Below are 17,606 nucleotides of genomic sequence, written 5' to 3'. Positions count from 1 at the left end.
ACGTCGGTTGCAATGGCATGACTCAAAAATTGTTCCTACGTTTTCCAGCAATGAATTGACACTTTAGGAGGATGGCAATAAAAAATGTGGCCTATCATTCGAGAACAGAGAGAGTAATTAACTAGACACACTATGTTTTGCAAAACATAGTTGTATCTACGGTTTAATTTTATAACTTCACCAAAAAATAAAAGAGGGAGAGAGAGAGAACTCATTAATTGAAAAACAATCTTCCATTACATTCTTTAAAGAATCACACAATCGATTACTCACAAGGAGGATACTTCTAAAGATAAATGTTTTGTTACGAAAAAAAGTGAAAGTGCACGGCAGTGCCATGGATTTGGACTGCCCGTGGCTCTACCATTTAGTTGGATTTAGGTCCCATTTAATTGTAATATCCATCTAAGATCAATTTAATTCAATATAATTTTAAATTAATTATAACATCAAAATATCCAACTTTTAAATTACTAATCTCATCTTAACTTCAAATTTCATTACACGTAAAACTCACAATCTTTTCAAACTCAACACATCTTTATAAATGAAACCCACAATCTTTTTCAGTTTTTCATAAATAGTACATAACTCATCTTAACATCCAAATATTAAACTCATTTTAGATGAATCCCATACAACTCATTTCACATACTCAATTCATTATTATTCATAAAAAGCTCAGCTCAACGTCTAAACGCGGCCTTAATATATTTTTAACCATTCATCAAGCATGTTAAGACCTAATCTCATACTCATCTTATAACCATCCACAAATACCTTTTTCTCGACAAGTAAGAAAGACAATTTTATTAAATCGAATGAAATAGGCAATGCCCATGTAGACAAGAAGTGTATAAAAGAAAATACCTAAATACATTCTAAGAAGCGGAAAATGATAGCAAAAACTATTTTTTTGATAAGTACTTATATTTCTTATTTAATATATAAATATATAAAACGTTGTGAAAAATATTGCCGTAAAAATCATTTTCCAAACGTTATTGAATTGCGGCCAGTATCCAGCTGTCGATCAGAAAATGATAGCAAAAAATATGAGCAGAAGCTCCGTTAATCACTAAAGCAGAAAACCAAAGCAATAGCAAAAAAAAAAATTTCGAAGTTCCTCCAAAGTATGCTCCTCATCACACTATCCCAAAACATTTCTCACATACTTTCATCTCATCTTACATTTAAACAAATAAAGAAAAGCTTATAATTGAAATTCCAAAACATTACAATTGCGATGCTCCATCCTCTGATCTAAGTGGCCTCATCTAACAAAGATTACATTTATAGGAATTTAGTAAACGCAACAGAGAGGAGAAAAATCGAAAATTTGAGAGAAAATAAGTAAGATGACAAGCACATCTTGATAGAGCATAATCTAGAAAGGATGCTCCCTCCACATGCCTGGGGATAGCGACAGTTTATTAAAGACGGGGGGGCTCAATGGGTTTCACATGGTGAATTGCAATTTAGTAAATAACATTCAGCAGCCTGCATAATACTCAATAGAACGTAATCGACAAGGGAAGGCACCACATAATATTCAATACCATTGTATATGCTGATTCCCAAAAAAGATGAAAATTACTCTTTGGATTTAAGCAAGACCACTGGTTCTCTTGAAGTTATTGAGTAGAAACACGGATTACTCGTACCCAGGATACCCCCTCCCTCTAAGAAAGGATCAAAGAAACAAAAATAAGATCTTAAAAATTGCAATGAAGAGTTTCATGAGGTACTTGAACCGTCTTCACTATTTTTATCTTGGTCTTTTGGCTGGTCAGCATTAGCTGGCTTCTCCAGAGTCAAGATGCGACCGGTCATAGGATCAACATGACGTGTATCACGTGGTCCGCCTTTCCGTCCCATCGCCATCATTGGTGGTGGAGGCAGTAACCCTGATCTGAAAAGAATCCGCTGCACAGGTTCTGAGGGTTGAGCACCAACAGAGAGCCAATATCTGCAGACCATGAGGACAAAATTAGCAGAACAGAATTAAAATGGAGGGTCAATTTTCAAATCAGACTGAAAAGCACATAAAGAGGCAAAGACTTGTAGGTGGCTAGGAAGTGATGGTCTTCTTGAAAGCAGCTCAGAAACCAGATAAAACCCATCTTAGCATCTAGAATCGGAGAGAAATGGCCCCTAACTGCAATTTTTGAAAGACCAATCCACAAGACCTGACAAATGGCTATAATTTTTTTTTTTTGATGTCGGGGAACCTCTCAAGACAGCCTATGGACTGTATGGAGCATCTTTAACATCTGAAGCATGATTTCCAAGAGCATGGTTCAGGTTGAAGAATACCCTCAGCTCAAGCTTACTCCAGATTACTCTTGAAACTTATAAAACATATCATCTTAGAACCCTCAACCATGCTGCATTGCCTCTTGGTCCTTCATACTCTAAATTTAAGTTTCTTCCTCCACTCCTTCCTTTTACAGCAATGAATAGGGGGGGTTCCCATGAAAGTTCCATCTCCTTAATCCTTCCATGCATATAGAAATTGACTTCGAGCACATCCCAGGCATATTTCTCCTTACTTCGGTGGTCTGACTGTGCAGACCAGGTTCACCTCCCAACCATTCTGTTACCTTGACCTACTTCTGCCTTTCTCTATGTGTCTCATCCACTCTTTTCTTCTATGTGAACTATTTGGTCTTTTGTTTATCCAACAACAAACCTATAACAAATAAGTCAACACACAACCAAACAGACATTTCTAAGGGCGTATATTACATAGCGTACATGTTTCTTCCTGTATTTGAGGTCCAAACTCTAGACACTTGGATCACCAGGTAGCCGCACCAACTGTTTCATTATTTTCAAAACCTGACCTTCGTAGTAAGAGGAAAATGATAGCAAACGAATGACGTCTGTGTGTGTGTGTAGAGAGAGAGAGGGAGAGAGAGATTATACGGTTATAATGTGCAGCTACCTCCACAACTAATTTTAAATAATGAAAAACAAAGAGGAATGACATGTACGTTTTCAGCTCTGAAAAATTAAGTTAATATCTTCAAATGCTTATTTTGGCCGAGTATTCAAATCGTATTTCTTGAAATTAAGAAAGCAGAATAAATTCAACAATATTACTTACTTCACCCTTTCGAAATTAAGACCCATTCGTTTGCCCCCATCTTGGCCTACACAAATTAATACATATATCAAACGCTAAGAAAATCACAAATCATTAATATTTTCATTTGTCTAATATTTAAGAAGAAAACTTGAAAATGAAGTTTATCTAATACAATCTCTTAATGTAGTAAGTAAAAAATTTAAACGCTACAATTTCGCACCGACCAGACAGTGAACCTCGGTTGGTTAGCATGCAAAATGGCTGGGAAGACAGACAAATGGCAACGATATTGCCAGACCCACTTTGTGCTTCCACAGTCTTTTGCAAGCATTTAATTAGAGATCTGCAAGGACGTGGAAGCAACAATAGCAATAACCTTACCCATGGAAAATATAAATCCAAATATTAAGTCGTTTTAAATTCTCTCCCTAAACACGGAAATCCAAATTCCCCTAAGCCCGAAATCGATACGAACGGAAATAAGATTGTTCAAAACTCTACTCTTCATCTAAACCGAAAGGTAAAAAAATACAAAAATGATGGGGGAATTCAGATAAATTCTGAGAGCCGTTTTTATTTCAGTCTGGAGAGAGAGAACCTGGCAATGGATTGTAGTAACCTAAAACTTCAAGATGCTTGCCATCGCGAGGAGATCTGCTATCAGCAGCCATGACCCGGTAAAATGGCTTGTTTTTGCATCCGAACCTCGATAGGCGGATCCTCACCACCATTTTCTTTTTCTTTGAACTCGATTTCCTTCTATCCTTCCAGACTAACAATTACAAAGAAGCGTAGCTTAGAGAACCCCCATTTGCTTGCTAGGGTTCTGGGTTTTATGAGATCTCTTTCTCCTGTCGGTCTGATTTATCAAGTTCAGGTCTAAAAGAACTTTACGGGCTTCAGGGCTTGAGCCCAGACCGTGACACTCTTAACAAGTCCATAACTACTAGTATCTTACTATCTTATTTCTTTCCTATTAGTTAATTAAAGAGTTTTATTAGTCACTTGTATATATTTTACATGATATGATTAATTAAAATAATTAATTTATATTAAAAAAATAATACAGTCAATCAAATTAGTGACACGTGCAAAAACTAAACAAAAATAACTGTACATAAAATTTTTATTAATTAAATACACAACGTCCACATACACGTCCAAAATATAAATAATAAAATAATTATAATTGATTTTTATAAAGGGAATTTGAGTTAAGGAGGAGGAGGCTATCATTATTTTAGTTATGCTAACCACAAAAGGAAATAGGCTAATAATAGCACACCATGAAACATTATTCGAATTACTCACTCGAGACCGAGTCAATAAGCTTTATATTTTTACATTTGCAATTAACAACAATTCACAAAGAGGCCACGTTCTTTTGATCCACAAGCCCATAATTTGGTTCCTTCGAGTTCAAAGGATATTCCACATATTTGACATGAAACATCTGACCGTCCATTACAGAGTCCCAAGGAATAATGACCGTATATTGTATCATACATAAACGCATTGATTTGGAAGTGAGGCCGGCGGATAGAAGGATAGAGGAAGAACAATATAGGCAAACAGATTTCGAAAAAACATCGAACTTCACACATAAGTACAGTAGCTTCCGATGTCAAGGTCAACCTCCCTAGAGAAGGGAGTATAATATAGATGCACAGAGAGGGTAAAAGTTTCTGCTTAAACACCTTGTGTCAAAAGACAAGCTACTCCCACACGGATAGCTCCAACTCAACAGTCTGGTAGTAACTACAGACTTGAGCTGCAGCATCATGCTAAATTCAGTGTGCCAATTTCTTTAGATGTTGAAACGTCCGCTGTTTAATCCATTCTCTATCATACGGCAAATAAGCAGGGATGGAGTGATCATAACTGTAAAACAGTATCAAATGGCAAATATATCAGTTATCACACCATGGTGTTGTTGGGTTCATTCCTGAATTTTTCTGCAGAAAAGAGAATACTCTCTATCACCAAAACAGAGTAATCATAGTTTAAGATCACACTCACTGTCAATAAGTCCTCTAATAGTAATCAACTGGCTGACTGGCTGGCCTCGATTTATAAAATGAAGTTTTAGGGGTCATGGACTTGTATCTCTGGAGCTGTTTAGTGAAGTTTCAAGAGCTTTGAGTACCACTTTTGAGGGAGAGAAAGAGAGAGAGAGAGAGACGTACACTAAGGCACTCATATCTGCAAGCCCATCAATGAAATTGTAGAGATCTGCAATGTCATACGTGATGTTTCTGATGGCTGGATTTAACTCCTTAAGCTTCCTTTCGTATAAACCACATATGCCTGCAAACAGCACAATGTCACCTCTAGTAAGTGCAAGAAAATTGATAGATCAACCTGATTATAGTAGTTTTGGAGCCATTAGATTTTTCGTAGAAGGTTAGATGTAGAGTTTATAGAATCATAGCATGAGAGAAAAACAGAGAGACAGAGATTGAATGAGTAACCACACAGTCTAAACTCATTCCAGTAACTCTTTAGTAAAACCACAAACCCAATAGCTTTAAACATTACAGATTTACAATCGCATAAAAGAAACCATGGCTGAAGAATAACATTAAAAAAAAGTAAAAAAAAAAAAAAAAAAAAAGATCCGGATCATCATGAAGAATGTGTACTAGTAACTAAGAACCGTATGTTATATATACATAGCTCATTTCATACCATCCATAGCTTGACTTATTGAATCATAATCCATAAATGTTCTAGTAGCTCTGTTTGGAGAAGTTTGCATCAAGATAATGGTGTGCTTATTAGCCTACATAAGAAGACAGAAGAAAATTAGCAGGCATCATTGCCATTAACAAGCATGTAGTCAATCCAAAGAGGAAAAGTGAACTATTTCACACTAAAGTTACATCCTCAAGAAAGATCAATCATCAGACCTAACATGAGGAGTGGCTACAATATTATAAATCCAAACTCAAATGAGTCGTTGACAATAGATATGTGTAACAATTCAAGGAAAGTTTTTTTTTTTTTTTTTTTAAGTAAAGATTTTATTCATCGAATAATTCAAGGAAATTCAAGGTCACGTCTAGACTTCTACTCGAAAAGGATGAATTAAGGTTACAATTTGAGCTCCTTGGAATTGCTATAGAATTTGATTCCACCTGGTAAGGACCTCATGTTGGACTTGGCACTCAATACACCTTAATCACTCTAGGATACTTCACCCAACCAATATGAGATTTGGCGAGGCATTATTAAATCCCCTACTCAAATCTCTCATGTCCATGTGAGGCCCACGTGGCATCAAGTGTCCTAGCGTCGTATAGTGTTACTGCATTAGCTCTAATATCCTTTGTGACGATCCAAGGATAGCAAACACTATATCTGACCTTACACTCCAAATAGATTAGTCAAGATTACAATTGAAGCTTTTTGGAATCATTAGAAAACTTGATTTCACCCAGTAAAGAATTAATATAAGACTTGGCACTCAATGCACAGTTATCCTATACGTTTACCTCTATCATACTTTAATCAACAAATGTGGGGCTTCTTACTCTCTTTCATTATTAATACATTATAAAAGCGAAACATTAAATGCTTGACCGTTCTCGTTACATTCTGAAGAGTTTTCTAACAAAAAGATATTTAATACTTAAGTATACATCGTACTTATTATTAGCGAAACAAACCTAACAAAAAGCATTAAAAACGCTATCAAATTATTAATACAATACGTTGCATCCAAACAAAATTTATTATCAGAATCCAAAAGCATGAAATATGTCAAGCGGGAATTTAAATCCAAGCCTGGAGTTTGGTCATCAAGCCAAATCGAAAAGAAAAACAAGACTGGGCCAACGCTGAAGACGTTTCGGATACTGTTTTTCTTGCTTGTAACAAGTACGTAGCGAAAAATCTAAGACATGCCTATAAACTTTGGTCCAGTACCAGGGCCTTAGATGGAAAGAAAGAGAAAGGAAGGAACGTCTTTGAAAACTTAAAAATAAGGTAAAAAGCCATAAGAAGTTATAGCACAGTGCTGAAACCCTAATTTTCGGGAAAGATAAACGTCTACCCAAATTAGCTTAGGATTCATGGGATTAAGAGAATTAAAAGCTATAACAAATAAATGAATAAGCATAGATTTTTTTTTTTTTTAAATAAAGAATACCATGTGGAATAGTAATCGGCAGGAGTTCAAAGCAAGACTATGGTCTCCGTTCAGGGCGGCGCGAAGCACCAGAAAGACAGAGGGAGAGAACTCAGAGAAGGGGATGAGAACGACTCGGGCGACTGGGCTACTGGCGTATTGAGAGCCTGGCAAGTCACCTAGGAGGGTAAAAATGGAAATTCATATGATGGCCCGACTTATGTAGCTCTCTGAAGTCTGAATTGTCGACACAACAGAATGACTTGGGTTAGATTTTGGGCTTTCAAGATATGGGCCTACGTCGGATTACATTCAACCTGACTCAGCCCACTCTATTTGAAACGGTCCAAATAAGTGGCCCGACAAACGTAAAAGAAAAATGCAAGATCCACGATGATTGATAGAATTTTATTACATACAAACAAAATCACGTACTAATCTGAATATTAATATTGATTCCTTTAAAATCAAGATTTAAATTAATATTATTTTTAATAAAATTTACTTTTTAACGAATCACATTAATTAATGTACATATTAATGCACAATTCTGCTTGCTATCAGATTTTTTTATAAAAAGTTGATGATCCAACTTATCACAAAATGTCCCGTCAATTTGTCAATTTTATGTTTAGAGAATCTCCTTGAGAACCAAACACTTTCAGACATTTCTCAATTAAAAAAATAAACGAGAAAAAAGTTGAGTGCCCAAGTTATCCCTCATCATCAATCTTTCTTTACTCCTCTCTCTATTCTCTCCATCAGAAAGAAAACTATAGTTCACCATCAAGCGTGTACATTGAGACCTTGTCCTGTAATTCCTACAAGAAAGAGCTTCGCAATCAAAATTTCTTAGTTTGTGAGAGACATAGCACCATAGCAGGCTATTGTATCTTACCCTGGAGGCCAAAACCAGTCATTTCCTAATCCAATTAGATATTTGAATAGCAACATTAAAAACAGAATGACTTCAGTCGTGAGGATTTATTTTGCACACGACTGGCCAGCGGTCAAAGAATCTTGAGAGAAAAATCTTGTACAAGTTCAGGTGGCACCCCAGAATTTAGCTTTAGTCACCCTATATACAGCCAATCAATCTCCTGTGCAGCCATTTAATAAATCATATTTAGAGGAATTTGAAAACGAGCATCTCTTTTCAAATTAATGATCATCCTGTTCTGCATTTGTTGATGCCTTTCATGGCTAAACCTTGATAAACAGTTAATTATGATGTCTTCCATGGCTGAACCCTGAAAGCAACCCATCAACAAGGAAGTCTTTTCTTTCTCCCCCACTTCTCACTGGCCAAACATGTTTCTCCTTGGGGAAATCGGCAGGCAGCTCCAATCCTCATTGGCTTTCTGGTAAAGCGATTTTTGCACGTAGAACATCATATAGCACTGCGATGCTCTCACCATCCCCTCGTCAACCTCATTAATCCATGCATCATCACATTTGTACCATTGGTTTCTTAAGCGCAGAAAATTAACATAATGGCCAGATTCAAGCGTTCCAGCATGAGTAACCACGGCAAAAATCTCAAATTCTGCAGAAATATCTGATTCGCCAGTCTCAAAAGCAAAGATTCTATTCCCAAATCTGTTTCTGACAACTGAGGAGGACAAATATGGTGTCATATCCAAGGAGAGAGGAAACTGCAAATAGCGGTCAATTTTTCTCGACATTTTTGTAACAGGTGAATGCTCAAATCGTTTAATATGCAAACACAACACCAATGGGAGCCTCTTTATGGACATTTGTTTCGCCGAGTCTCTCCTTTCATGACAGTTTTGGCAGTAAAGTTTTGAGTCTGATCCCAACTTTTCCTGCCTTGTGAACAAATCCAAACAACCCAGAAGAGTAGACATACTGCTGTTTGCATCGGGTTTGATTGACTTGGTAGCTGTATTTTTTGAAGGGAAATTGTTTGTGTCCAGGTCAAGTGAGATGTCCACACAAGGGTCAAAAGTTGTTGAAGTGAATCCACAGGTCATGCACGTGACATCTGATCTCAAGAGTCCAGAGAATACCCCATGAGCAATACACTGGCAATCTCCATTATCTGTAGAATAGATCACTAATTTATATAAGACACAAAACCACTAAGAAATGCAATAGACTATCCATATGCTTAGTGAATTACACCTTTCAAAACACAGTCCCTATTTTGCAAATCATATGTATGGTCTCTCCACATATACGATAGAGAACCATGGACCATAATATTTACAACTCCTTGACTAAGAAGAAGAAAAGCCACTTTTTTTTCCCCTTCAGAATTAAATAGACCTAGCAGAAGTCAACTTCTAATTACCTCTATTTTGGTTCCTTGATTGAGTTGACTTTACCTCCTTCTCATGGATCCCATCTAAGACTGAAATGAAGAACTCGTGAGCATCCTTCTGCTCATAACTTGCCTGGTTTGCTGAATGCTGCCACCAACTTGAATGCAAACAAAGTTTCATCATTTCAGAGTAGACTCGGACATTTTTTATTTTGGGAGGGGGGGAGGGAAGATAAAGCTATAAGAACTAAGACAATAAGCCGAGCCAGAATCCAATGACATTATTGCAAGTGATTCCGTTCAGCTTTCTTCAAACACATAACAAGTGATGGGAAAAATGATGTGCACGACAATATTGATAACTGTGTTCAACATCTATAAGAATAATCCTCATTACATAACTTTGAATCAGATGAAAAATTTTCCGTAAAATCGTAAATTCATTCAAATTGGTTGATCCACACGAGCACGCTCAAGCTTAATCAAGCAACAAATCTAAGTGAGTGTTCCTTTAATATAAATTAATCATCAAAATCATGGGATCAAAATGCATAACCAGCAAGATTTGAGGGAATCAAAGAGGAACATGCAGAGCAATGGCAGACCTGTAAAGAAACTGAGCAGGGCTATATGGTGCCCGATCACCTGAAAACGCAGCCGAGAAAACGACATCAATGTCACAAGGTAAGCACAGCCGACCCACCGATCTTTTCCGACAAGTTTCGTGATTATGCCCTCCACTCAAGAAGTAATTCCTGAAAGGAGGTGCATGTAGCAATGCTTGCAACACGGAGTTCATGAAACAAGTATTCCCAAGATTATTCAATCCTCTCAAACCCAATGGATAACAAGATTTCGCCCTCCGATCTCTCATGGAAATTAACTGTTTAGATATCTTCGAATCCACCAATTCTTCAACTACACCTGAGCTCAATCTCCTCCTCTTAACCAATCTCTTTCCAATACTCTCATCACCATTCTTGTCTCCTGTGATGCCCATGATGTGCTTGGAGATTACAGCCTTATCAAAATCAGGGTCATAGACCTGATCACAGCACACACAGCAATAAAGCTCCGCCCTTTCAATGTCTACAGCCACATCATGACCAATCTCAGACTGGATATGCAAAAGGTTATGGTCCAAACATGAGACTGAGGAGCAAATCAGGCAAAAATAGAGTCTACCTTGAAACCCATCACAAGAAATGCATCTGGGTGTCTTTGTGTTGGGTTTCCCAACACTTGTTTTCCCATGCGGGGCAGTCTTGAGGTGCTTTTGGAGGGATTTATAGCCACTCAAGCCATGGTTAAGCTTGTAATCTGCAAGGTGCTTGCAGGGTTTTGGGTTTGTGTACGAAGGGTTTCCTGTCGTCATGTTGATGAAAGATTGAAAGAGACTTTGATTTGTTGCAGATCACGAAAAAGAAAAATTGTTAAGAAAAGCTGTCGATATTATAAATAATAACAATAATTCAATAATCCCAAAAGAAGATTCTATTTTTCAATGGAATTATTGAAAAAATAAAGGATTAAGAATAGGATTGATATTGGATTTGAAAAGAATGGCCTTTGATTTTGTAGTTGTTTTGGTTGTACTGATCTAGAGGAAGAGAGAGAGAGAAGTAAAGGTCTGTTTGGGAATGACTTGATGAAGAAGGGAAGAAGAAGGTTCTTTAACAATCTCTCGACTTCTGATTAGTGAAGCCCCAAGCGATGCGCCTGCTGTGTGCCAAGGCAATGGAGGGGACTAAAAAAAACAAAGGGGAGAACCAGTGCGGCGCTGCGTGGAGTTCATTAGTTTTTTGCGTGGACAAATCTGAGCCGTCGCTGTTTTGAGGAATTTCGATTTTCATCCCGTGGGAGTAAACATTTTTGGGAAATCATTGCCCTCAATGTCGGAACTTTGTCCCAGTGGGGGGTTCTGGTTGGGTGGTCAAAGTTAAGAGTGTTGGGCAAGAAAACAGAAGACCGACATTGGTATGGAGGAGGGCTCAATCTCCAAAGGATCTGAAGGCCATTGGGCCGCACAGACACAGTAAAGTCGAAATTGATGAAATTCCAAGCTTACGAGGCTTGTGGAGTCAGTGGGGCATTAGCCCTTTTCATAAGCGCAACTCAAGAGCTCAATGATTGAATACTTTAGGCCCGGATTGGTTATATAATATTAAAAATTTTATTACATCACATTTCAACTCATAATTATAATTTTTTTAAATTTTTATATAAAATATAATAAATAATTTAATTTTTTTAAATTTTAATACAAAATTAATATTAAAAATTTATATTATAATAATATTTTATTTATTATTATTTAAAACATTTTATATCATCTCATATGTTTGGTATAACCAAACGAAACTAAGGCAGGCCGTTGATCTAAAACCCCTAAACGGCGCTTGAATTGTGACGCCTATTTTACAAACAAGAAATAAGTTGACATCGCAAGCAAAAACTATTCTTTTTTTTTTTTAAAAAAAAAGTGGAAGAATAAAAAAAATTGAGGGGAAAGAAAATCATCTTTTAACAAAGGTTAATTTTCCCACATTTTAACATCGGGTATCTTCTACTAGAGGAAAAATCATCTTTAATAATAGTAATAAAACGAAAATACTGCCATTCTGAGACAGTCAGTATCCGACTGCTAGTAACCGTTGGTTGAATCAATATTCCAACGTCTTTTAGGTGCCAAAAAATTCAGCTACAGCGTTTTGAGAAAATTTAAACATTTCATGCGACAGGGTTAGACAGTCCGTGGTGGCCAGGCGTCAAAACCCGTCAGCCAATAAACAACATCAAACATCCTCCAATAAGTTTCCTTCATTCTATCTTTAAGAACCACGGCCAATTGAACCAAAAATTCACGTCAACGTATAGGAATTCCCCCGCCAGAATATTCAACCTCCTGAAAACCAGACAAAAAAAAAATGTAAGGAGGAACTCCATAGATGGTGTATATAGCAAGGTGTGCAAAGCATTCTAGTCAATTAAAAAAAAAAAACCCTATGTTGCTGCAAGCCAATAATCAGGATATGGCACCAAGAATGACAATTACCAAGATTAAATGCTTCAAAAGGAAAAATATCAACCTCATTTCGAGTAAGCTTATAAAATAATGGAAAAGAAAGTGAAGAACATGAACCTTAAAGACATGCTTTTGTAATTTGTATTCATGATTGCAATGAAATTAGAAACATCAAAACAAAGGGCTGCTTCTGTTGGTGAATATGGTATAGCCATGAAAACCATGGCAATGGGATATGAGACTCCAATTTTAAATGTCTACATTAGTAGTCTGCCCAAACTCTCAGCTACTAGATGCACCGAGCCCAGCTAGAAAAACGTTGCCAATTCTGATGCAATCATTTCCAAAAAACAACTAAGGTAAACAAAATTGATCTGGTAATTCAATTATCATAGGAGGAAGAATTTAACCTGTGCCGGAGGTAAGGAAGAAACCCAGTCTGATGCATGGGTAGGAAGAAGTCCCAAAGTGTTTAGCTGCCATTTTTTTTTTTTTTTCGAAGGATAACAATTACAACCAAAAAGTCTAATATGGAGAAATATAGAAAGCATGTTTAACGAGACATAATTAAAAATAGAAAATACATCTCACCTTCCAAACACCCAGGGCCAAACCGCCCAAATTAAGGGCAATAAAGAGCAACTTAGGCCCAAGAAGATCTACTTTAACGTCTTTATAAGGCTCAAAAACTGCAAAATCAAATTAGAAGTGCTTGAATGAACTTGGATCAAATAAATATTTAGCTACAGGAAGTAATAAGACATGTCAAACTAGGGTGTTTATACAAAAGAGACATTCACACTAACTCATTCAATACATTTAACTAGCATAAATGTCAAGCCAAATGAGAAAACAAATTCGATGCAACAGATTCTCCAACCCCCAACAAAAGGGAAAAAAAGAAAGAAAGAAAAAGAAACAACTGTTATACAGGCAACCCAGCAGAGGGAGATGCGAAATCAAACTAGCTTTCTTAGGCCACATTTTTTTATTTTTGATTGGCACCAGGTGTCCGGGAATAACGTTCTAACTAATCCCGGGAGTGCATAAGCCCTTGGCAAGGAATTTCCCGCAAGTGCACCTTGGGTAATTCAAGGGAAAAATCTCCCAATCCGATGGCCCCTAGAGATTATTTGCACCCAAGGAGATTTGAACCTCAGACCTGGGGGAGCATATCCCCAAGCCCAAGGCCTTTACCACTTGAGCCAACCCCTAGGGGTTTCTTAGGCCATATTAATGCATCTTTGTTACATATTTCACCTCGATTGTAATGGGAAGGGAAATATTTGGTTAAGTAAGAAACATGAGAGGAATACAATCTCCAAAAACATAAAAACAATGGCTGGGCCCAATTAGGAGCACACTGGTATAAAGCCACACATTCAGCTAGGAATATCCAGATTGAGTTCCAGTTGACTTTAGGCTCCCACAATCCGGAGGGACTTGAAGCCGAGGAGAAAAGAGAAGGAAAGAGGAGAGGGGTTGGGGGGGGGGGGGGGGGGGGGGGGGGGGGGGGGGGGGGGGGTGGGGAGCACTTAGACAATCCACTTTGAGTACAGAAAAGTCATTTGTGCTAGTATTCTGATTTCTATTTAAACGTTTCTCTTGTATACTTCTTGTACACTTTCTTTTTACAAGTAAGAAACTTTATTGATTGAATGAAACTAGGCGAAGCCCATGTACACATGATGTATCCAAAAGAAACACCTAATTACATTATAGAAACCTGAAACGAAAACAAAAACTCATGAACATTCCCTCCCTTAGGAACAACAGCAGAAAATCACTGAAGCAGAGAAGACAAAAAATTTCCAGATATCCTCAACAGCTCGCTCCTTGTTGTTGAAGCACCTCTCGTTCCTTTCCATCCATATACACCACATTATGCACAAAGGAATCATCCTCCACACCGCTGCCATTTGAGAGCTACTTTGATGCCTATTCCAACATGCTAGTAGATCCACCACTCTCTTTGGCATAACCCAACTCAACCCAGCTCTACTAAGAACACCAACCCATAATGCCCTAGTCACCTCACAATGTAAGAGTAAATGATCAATTGATTCACCATTTTTTTTACACGTGGAAGCACCGCTCCATAAAAACCATACCACGTTTCCTTAAATTGTCAACTGTCAAAATCTTCCCATGTGCAGCTGTCCAAGTAAAAAAGACTTTAGACGACACAAAAACCCTCCAAATACTCTTCCACGGAAAAGAGATATGCTGCTAAACAGCCAACACCTTATAATATGATTTAACTGAAAACTTTTTGCTCCCTGTGTGTTTCCACAGCATTCGATCCCTCTCATTTCCTCCTATATTCAGATAATACAAGAAGCTGAAAAAATCTGCAATCTCATCAAGTTCCCAATCCTGTACAATTCTAGTGAAAATAACATTCCAATGCACAGTCCCATTAGCACGACACAACACCTCTGAAACAGCAGCCTGCTGATTTCCAACCAAGCTGGAAACAACCAAAAAATCAGAATAAAAAGCTCTCTCACCAGACTATTCATCAAACCAAAAACGAGTTCTTGCACCCTCTCCAACCTCAAACTTAATATGTTTTTCAAAACTATCCCACCCCTTTCTAATAAATTTCCATAGGCACACACCACAAGGCCCCCTACCCTTCTTAGAACACCATCCCCCCCAATGACATCCACACTTCCGATAAAAAACCTCTCTCCACAATGAATCCCCTTCCGATCACTCCCCTTCCTGTATACTTGAGGTATGCCTTTTGCATTTTTCTAATGAATTCTTTAATTACTTGTTAAAAAAATTTATACCGATTTCTATAAGCACAAAGTAGACAGCATTCAAATGGGCATTGAAAAAGAGAATCCAAGACTTGATAGAAAAAAAGAAAACTTAAAAGACATAACAGCTGGAGATATATAAATTAGCTGTCATCTTACCCTTCCCAACCCCTTGTAAAGCACTGATTGGCTGCCAAAGAGCAGAAAACGTGATACCAATGCTAAACAAATGCACTGTACTTCCAGCCATCCACATCATGAATCCCATCATTAGCAAATTCTTGAAAGGGGCCTGTGCCACTTCCCAAGCTTTCTGTCCAAACAGAAACAGATCATAATATTACTTACTGCATTTTTTATCCAGCATATTTGAATTCATTATTTTGTCCAGTATATTTGCATCACCAATAAAATCAATACTGTCTGGTTAGCATGTGACAATACAAGGAAAACAGCTGAATATAACAAGTATTCAACAATTCTAATGCCCATGCATATCATATCGACAACACAAGATCAACTCCTACAACTCAGACAGAATAGTAACAATCAATGGCACAGTCAAAGCTTTTGAATAAACAACCGTAAGAAATTAGAAACACAACTGAAGTTACATATCCAGCTCGTTGCCCTTCTTTAGAGTTATGACGTCCATATTTTTCCAGTAAACCTCATCACCCTCAAATAAAAAAAATTGAAAATATTTCTCATATATCTGCTGCAACAACAAGCTCAATTATGCTTACTCCCAACATATATCACCAAAAACGCTTTCAAGCGCGAATCTTATTCCCACATCTACTTACTTGATTCATTGATTCCATGCTTTCTGCCCAGTATTTCACAATTTTACCAAACTGAGGATCAAAACTACTGAAGCCTCGATATTTTTAAATGTCTATAGGACCAATTAATCTAACCAATATTATATTCAATGTTAAAAACCATCAATCTCAATGCCCCCCAAAATTTCTTGCTTCCTTTTCCCAATTGCACTCTTCATACGCAAACATTGCTCCAAACCATGCAATCTGTTATGAATCTGACTGAGACGGCGTCGCTCTTGGAGTAAACCCCACGGTGATGTATAGCCATGAACTATCATCTGCTCATACAGTGTCGTTCAAGGGAACTTTCGTACGGTGCCGTTTAGTATTAGTGTTAGTGAAGTGTTGCATTTTATGATTGTAGCATGCAGAAATGGGTAGTCTTATTCACGTGTCGAGTAGCCTGGCTGTATCAGAAGTTAGTGGAGACTGTTAGAAGAGTTTGTTATTTTCTTTGTGATTTCATATAAAGGGAAGGGAAGGGATGAAGGGGAATTATTCGAAATGCTTGCATCTGGAAGTTGGAACTTTCCTTGGAGGTCTGGGAATTACCTCGAATCAATTCCTGAAGCTTATGGATGTATGACTTTATCAATTCAGTGAGTAAAAGTGACAACCCATTTCGTTAAATCTTCATCTATTTTCCATTTCTGTTCTAAGAGTTCTGGGATCCATTACACAATCTTAGCACAAGAGATAAAGCGGAGAAACGTGAAAAGACACGGAAAAAAAAAATCGTGTGGAAAACAATAGTTGGAACATCCCCTTATTACAGAAATCCAAAATCGACCCCAACCCTAATCGGGATCCAAAATATACGAAGATGGAAAGCAATAGGAAATACCTGAGATTTCCAGTTTGATTCTGCGTCCTTCTTTTGCCGGCTCAGAGTTGAATCATCCTACAGAAAATAATCACCAAAATAATTTAAAAATAAAAAAGAATCTTAAAAAATAAAAGAAAGAAAGAGAAGGACACTCAAAACAAAGAGAAAACCTGATCTTGAGAGGCTCGAGAGAAACCAGGGGGATCGGGAACGTCGCGGGAAGAAGGAGAGGTGGAGTAGTCAGTGAAGTCAACGGCCCATCTTCTACCCCCTACCATCACCCCCTTTCCTTTCTCCATTTTCAAGAATGGAACTGTCACTCTAGCACTCTCCCTCTCTCTCTGCGCTTTCCCTTCTGTACGATCTCTTGCCCGACGCTATTGGAGAGTGAAATTTCCCCTTTTTTGGGGCCGAAGAAAATGTAGGTAGGCTGCTTGCAACAATCTTAAAAAGCCCAATCAGTTTGAATAGAAATTAGGTGGGCACCCGGCTTGTAAACAGTGAAACCCGATCATTTGGGGGGGATGAGCGATTGTTTCTCCTTATCCGCGCAATATATTTTTAAAAAAAATTATTTTTGAGTTGATGTATGAAACACACTTAATAAAATTAAAATAATTATATATATAATTTAATTTAAATTTAAATCTTATTAA

At 37.4% G+C, this 17,606-nt stretch overlaps 4 protein-coding genes across 7 annotated transcripts; all 4 read right to left on the bottom strand.

The window, feature by feature from the left end:
• Positions 1–1,477: 1,477 nt before the first annotated feature.
• On the bottom strand, positions 1,478–3,974 carry LOC122318581 (30S ribosomal protein S16-2, chloroplastic/mitochondrial). The gene is made up of 3 exons (XM_043136071.1): positions 3,690–3,974; positions 3,110–3,155; positions 1,478–1,969 (listed from the first exon to the last, which is right to left on the bottom strand). The coding sequence occupies exons 1-3, from the start codon at positions 3,820–3,822 to the stop codon at positions 1,738–1,740; spliced, it is 411 nt and encodes a 136-aa protein (XP_042992005.1). The 5' UTR covers positions 3,823–3,974; the 3' UTR covers positions 1,478–1,737.
• Positions 3,975–4,473: 499 nt separating this feature from the next.
• On the bottom strand, positions 4,474–7,376 carry LOC122318582 (enhancer of rudimentary homolog). The gene is made up of 4 exons (XM_043136073.1): positions 7,242–7,376; positions 5,780–5,873; positions 5,278–5,398; positions 4,474–4,972 (listed from the first exon to the last, which is right to left on the bottom strand). The coding sequence occupies exons 1-4, from the start codon at positions 7,242–7,244 to the stop codon at positions 4,882–4,884; spliced, it is 309 nt and encodes a 102-aa protein (XP_042992007.1). The 5' UTR covers positions 7,245–7,376; the 3' UTR covers positions 4,474–4,881.
• LOC122318577 (ubiquitin C-terminal hydrolase 22-like) lies at positions 4,474–11,525 on the bottom strand. Of its 3 annotated transcripts, none has more exons than XM_043136067.1 (7): positions 10,690–11,525; positions 10,110–10,593; positions 9,535–9,662; positions 7,242–9,282; positions 5,278–5,398; positions 5,111–5,205; positions 4,474–4,972 (listed from the first exon to the last, which is right to left on the bottom strand). In XM_043136067.1, exons 1-4 carry the CDS (start codon positions 10,877–10,879, stop codon positions 8,519–8,521), a joined length of 1,566 nt encoding a protein of 521 aa, XP_042992001.1. In that variant the 5' UTR covers positions 10,880–11,525; the 3' UTR covers positions 4,474–4,972; positions 5,111–5,205; positions 5,278–5,398; positions 7,242–8,518. The 3 variants fall into 3 exon arrangements, with proteins under 3 accessions (XP_042992001.1, XP_042992000.1, XP_042991999.1); XM_043136066.1 differs by having other exon boundaries at positions 7,242–8,041; positions 8,119–9,282; positions 10,110–11,517; XM_043136065.1 differs by having other exon boundaries at positions 10,110–11,517.
• Positions 11,526–12,074: 549 nt separating this feature from the next.
• LOC122318580 (ER membrane protein complex subunit 4-like) lies at positions 12,075–17,443 on the bottom strand. Of its 2 annotated transcripts, XM_043136069.1 has the most exons (6): positions 17,121–17,424; positions 16,969–17,025; positions 15,457–15,610; positions 13,121–13,218; positions 12,940–13,005; positions 12,075–12,409 (listed from the first exon to the last, which is right to left on the bottom strand). In XM_043136069.1, the coding sequence occupies exons 1-6, from the start codon at positions 17,247–17,249 to the stop codon at positions 12,371–12,373; spliced, it is 543 nt and encodes a 180-aa protein (XP_042992003.1). In that variant the 5' UTR covers positions 17,250–17,424; the 3' UTR covers positions 12,075–12,370. The 2 variants fall into 2 exon arrangements, with proteins under 2 accessions (XP_042992003.1, XP_042992004.1); XM_043136070.1 differs by lacking the exon at positions 12,940–13,005 and having other exon boundaries at positions 17,121–17,443.
• Between the last annotated feature and the right edge of the window lie 163 nt (positions 17,444–17,606).

Source organism: Carya illinoinensis, chromosome 8, assembly GCF_018687715.1.
Source record: "Carya illinoinensis cultivar Pawnee chromosome 8, C.illinoinensisPawnee_v1, whole genome shotgun sequence".
In the NCBI taxonomy this organism is placed as follows: domain Eukaryota; kingdom Viridiplantae; phylum Streptophyta; class Magnoliopsida; order Fagales; family Juglandaceae; genus Carya; species Carya illinoinensis.
The sequence above is the reverse complement of the archived record's forward strand: the minus strand, read 5'-3'. Positions and strand labels throughout refer to the sequence as shown.